The sequence below is a fragment of the Ascidiella aspersa genome, chromosome 3 (genome assembly GCF_963924565.1).
Source record: "Ascidiella aspersa chromosome 3, kaAscAspe10.2, whole genome shotgun sequence".
NCBI lineage: Eukaryota > Metazoa > Chordata > Ascidiacea > Phlebobranchia > Ascidiidae > Ascidiella > Ascidiella aspersa.
The window spans coordinates 26,902,110-26,906,837 of NC_139449.1; the positions used below are offsets into that span (position 1 = coordinate 26,902,110).

The following is a 4,728-nucleotide window of genomic DNA, read 5'->3' on the forward strand; positions in this document are numbered from 1 at the left end:
TTTAGGATAATCGTCAACAAAGAAAATATCAAGCAGCTGTTTCGACTCCTTTCTGTGGATCCAACAGACGACGATGTTTATTCGTTACACAAATTTCACCATCAAATATACGTCACTCAAAGCATATGTAACATGTCTGTAATAACATAGTGTTTTGAAGCAACCGACCTTCCAGAGAAGCTTAGAAGCCTTAGATAAACGTTTCGTTTATTCAGTGAATGCTACAGCTTTAATATTGAAAGGAGGTTATTTGCATATAATAAAACATCGAAAGACGTTGAATTCACGAGGCTGCAATGGTAATAAACTTACGTTTAGAATAACGTACACCTCTGACAAGGCTTTGCGTCAATATATGTTCATACTGAGGACCTAATAAAAAATGCTACTCAAATTAAATTGCGAGAACGAAAGTACTCTTTTGGACTTTAAAACAGTCACAGAACCAAAAATCCAAGAAATCACTCGATATGATTTCACACCTTTCGGTAAACGTAGAGCTTCGTGGTCAGGTTGTCGATGTTTTTTAGATGGATGACCTCCTTCATTTCGGCCAGCTCAGCCTCCTTGTTGTTTATTAACTCGTTGGTGACATCCTCGAGTTGCGCTAAGTAGGTTTCGACTCCGGCATGTCCTCTGTTCCTCAGGTTGAAAATGAGGTATCCGCCTCGCTTCACAAGCTTAAGCATGCCCTGTTGGTAAAAGCACGTAGTAGTTTTGACAAATGCAATGCGTCTCAAGGGCAGCAAACATCGACAAGTTTGTTGCTTTCCGAATAATGAACAACCCCAAAGTTAGACCACGAGGAAAATTAACGTAAGGCCTAATTACAAATTTAACAATTATATTAGACAGATGATCGTCAAGTAGGCCTATGTCTTTAGCTTGAACGCTTGGTTAAAAATGTTATATTTTTGGAACGACGTTTGTCCAACTTTTTTCGCGGCGACCCATACATATACTAAGCGCTACTATAACAGCAAAGCCAACTATCTTCACTAAATATTCTGTGGGCTTATAAAGTAAACAAACATAAATAGGACAGCAATAATAAATTAAATGTAATTAATATGAGCCATGACTTTTCCGTCCGCAATTGTCTCAAATTTTAGAGAAATCTCGCTGAGAACCAATCCTAATAAACCTAACCGTATATAACTAGTGCAGTTGACCCTCCAACCAAATTAAACGCCGGGCCAATTTTAGGTATCGGCCCATGGGTTAAGAAACAATGTTTTAGAACTTGAACCACAAAAAGTGTGGTTTGGAAATAAGCACTTCTAAGCTATGAATTACGTTTTAAAAAATATTTTAAAACATAAATTAAGAAACAACATTTTGATAATATTTTGCAAATAAGTGTTTTCTATAGCCAAAATACACAGCATATAGAGCAAATTAAGTGCTATCAAAACGTTTGATTTTATTCGTTTAATACAGTGATACAGACCTTAATAGATTGCGGCGGCAAGTGATTAGGATATAACGATCCCACACATGTGACAGCGTCGTAGGAATCTTCAGGCAATGGGATGTTTTCTTCTACCATGTGGCAAATGATTAACCTAATAACGAATTAGTCGTGATTAATTAGGTAAACCATTTCTAAGTTTTAAGTCCATTTCCCCCCTTTATAAATCCTTTTATGATTTTAGTGATAAGGTTAAAAGGTACAATAAAACGACAGGCAGACATGATAAATGTAAACGTTCTAGGTTATAATGTAATTTGCATAGGGGCGTTAAATTTTTCGAAGTTTCCTTTTTTAAGACCCAAATATTTCGCCGGCATAAAATGCATCCAGATATACTAAGGCTAAGCCAAACCTTCATTATTGATAGTTGCAGGGTATAAGGCGCTTTTGAGAAAAAAAATGTATCAACGTAGTTAAAATACCCAGAAAAACATGGACTTTGCCTCGTGCTCAGTTTATAAAAAGAGGTGGCGGGTCTTATGATTTACACTCGCGAAATTTGTCGCCCCTGATCTAGTTTAACAAAGTGTTGCAGAAAAATCAGCTATTTTCCATTTATTTAAATTCAGTTTCCTTAAATTTGTTTTTTACGTAAATAGTAGATGCAGAGATGTTTCACGATTAATAAAAAAATCTGTTTTCTTGTTTCGAGTTTTCAGCTTTTATGAAAAGTCTACAGCTAAAAAAAAACGTATTGAAAAACCTGTGAATTAAGAGACTTAATATTGCTTTGAGGTCGCCTCATTTAAACCTTTGACCATGCACCAGTAAGTAACTAAATTGCGAGGTTTTTTAATTATAAGAAACGTCACCTTAAAGCTAATTCTCTTTTACTTGCAACGCAAAGCATTTCCATGTTGGCGTCCAAAATGTCGATAATCCCTTTATAATTTCCAGTCTTGCGCAAATGAAACGGTACGATCCCAGTACCTTTTAAAACATAATATGTACCGGATGTGTTAAATATACTTAATTGTGATAAATGTTCTACGATACACTAATGCAGTGGTCGGCAACTGTGGGCCGCGGCCCAAAAGTAGGCATTTAAGCTATTTTTAGTGGGCCACTGGCTTATTTTTTAATATTTTAGTTTTTTCATGCAGTTGGGGCCGCGTGATAGCGGTACATTCACTATACTGTATTTTAAAAACAGGGTGCCTGAAAGTTTTTTTTCTTTTGCTTATAGTTGCATCACACCGTGCAATCAACGCCTATCTATAAGATCTATAAGATAGGCGTTGGTGCTATGCACCCTCCAAAAAATGTCAATAGCTCTTGAAATAGACTTCAATAGCTCTTGAAAAAGCATTTTGGGCGACAAATGCGTTTACCTACCACTGCACTAGTGTTTCAATTTTGAAATAGAAGGTTATGAAATGTAAATTGTTGGTGTATTTCAAATAAAAGTTCTGGTTTTGCTAAAGCCTAGGTAAAATTTTGTCTAGTAAAATCAAAATACGAACTTAAACAAGCTGCAAATCGCTACACAAAAACTTAAACAAAAAATGTCGCGTTCGTCTACCTCCCGCAACGTCTAGTACAGAGCTAGTCTTCGAATTGTCGATGTACTTCAAGCAGACCAGTGCAGCCTCGCGAGTAACAATCAAACCCTGGTCGACAGATTGCTGGTCGTATAACTCCGCCCGTCTCGTGTAAGCAGCCTGCGACTCTTCAAATGACTTTACCGCCAATCCAGAATCAGCAGCTTTCTTTGCCTCCACTGCAGGGTCGTTGCTACCTTTCTCCATTTTTTTGTTTTTATAAAACTGAACTAAACACACTTAAACAAAAAATGGTACCGTTACGCAGTTTTGTTTTGTGTTAGAGATTGTAAATTGAGGTTTACCAACTTACAAAAATAACCTGTAACTTGAAGAAAACTTACAAGTTAAGAACTTACGACTGATCAAGGTTTCGATTGACAATAAAGAACTTTTTATAACCAAAAGTGGAAGTAGATTATTTCAAACATTCTATATTAACATTTTCATTTGAAAAAATACCGATTCAAGTTTTGTAGAAATAAGTTGACTATATTTTCTGGCAAACTTCACACTAACTGCTCAATGCAAATTCAGCATTTTACTTCTTTCTATTGCAATTCTAGTGTAACAGGCATCAAGCCCCATTCGCTAAGGCATGTCTGCCATTCAACCAGCCTCCATAGTTTTAAGCGTTAAAAACTGCTGTTTATACCACGAAAATTTAACATTTACTCTTTTGCCCCTGTGCAAACTAACCTATCTTGATTGTTTCTACTGGGCCTGATTAAATTTGATTTTATCGGTCTCACAGCAATGCAACAAACCGCTTAACCTGAACATTGCTTCACGCAAAATATTGTGCCAAACGATAGTTAAAAATATTTCGTTGAAATGGTGTGATGTCGGTAAAAAAGGTGCTTGGGCGCGTAAAGAATGGCACGCACACACACACACACGTGTGCATACTGCAACCATTTCAAGTTAATCACGATTAAACACACACACGCGTGCGCGTTTGTTGATTTTTTTTGTCACTGTTTAGCTGTAGTAGGGTGTCAAATTGGGTTCGCACTTACGTAACGTTACGTTACGTGCTGTGGCGTATGTGCAGAAAAATGCGAATGGCCGCTCTGAGAATAAGTATACTGTATTAACTGGACTGTAGTTTGCAAAATGTTAAATATTAGGTTGGCTAGCTTGGTATTTTAAATTGTGGCAAACCTAATTTACTAAAACAACAACGCTTTTTTCCGCTTGTCTAGAATTCTACAATTTATCCATGTACAGAAACGAAACCAGTTGTCATAATAATTATATTATACTTAAGTCGCCCGAACCCAAACGCTAACACGCACCCTAACCGAAATAATGGGCGTTGATTTAACAACTACATTCGTTTAGTTTACTGTTCGGGTTCGTGTTTGGTGGGTCAAGTAATTTTGTATTTATTCTCCTAGTTTGCAATTTTTAATTTGACAACTGGTTTTGTTACTGCAACCAAAAACAAATCGATTCGATTTATACCAGCGACCGCTTTTTTGGATTAAGAGTAAAACAACATATTTGTTTAGTCCTACTGTTTTCTTACAGTTTCTCTAGCCTGGGGTGGTTAAAGCATTTCGGAAAACAAAGTAATTTGCTAATATAGTTTACGAGCCACACAAACTAAACTAGTTGTGTCAATAGAAAACGTAAGCGGCTTAGTTAAGAGTTTAACACGTAATTAAACAATTTATACTTATTTGCTGTTTATGTATAGCTTAACTTGGT

At 36.4% G+C, this 4,728-nt stretch overlaps 1 protein-coding gene across 1 annotated transcript; it reads right to left on the reverse strand.

The window, feature by feature from the left end:
• Positions 1–476: 476 nt before the first annotated feature.
• Positions 477–3,222, reverse strand: LOC146161242 (uncharacterized). The gene is made up of 4 exons (XM_083385117.1): positions 2,997–3,222; positions 2,287–2,404; positions 1,451–1,565; positions 477–692 (listed from the first exon to the last, which is right to left on the reverse strand). The coding sequence occupies exons 1-4, from the start codon at positions 3,220–3,222 to the stop codon at positions 477–479; spliced, it is 675 nt and encodes a 224-aa protein (XP_083241243.1).
• Positions 3,223–4,728: the final 1,506 nt, after the last annotated feature.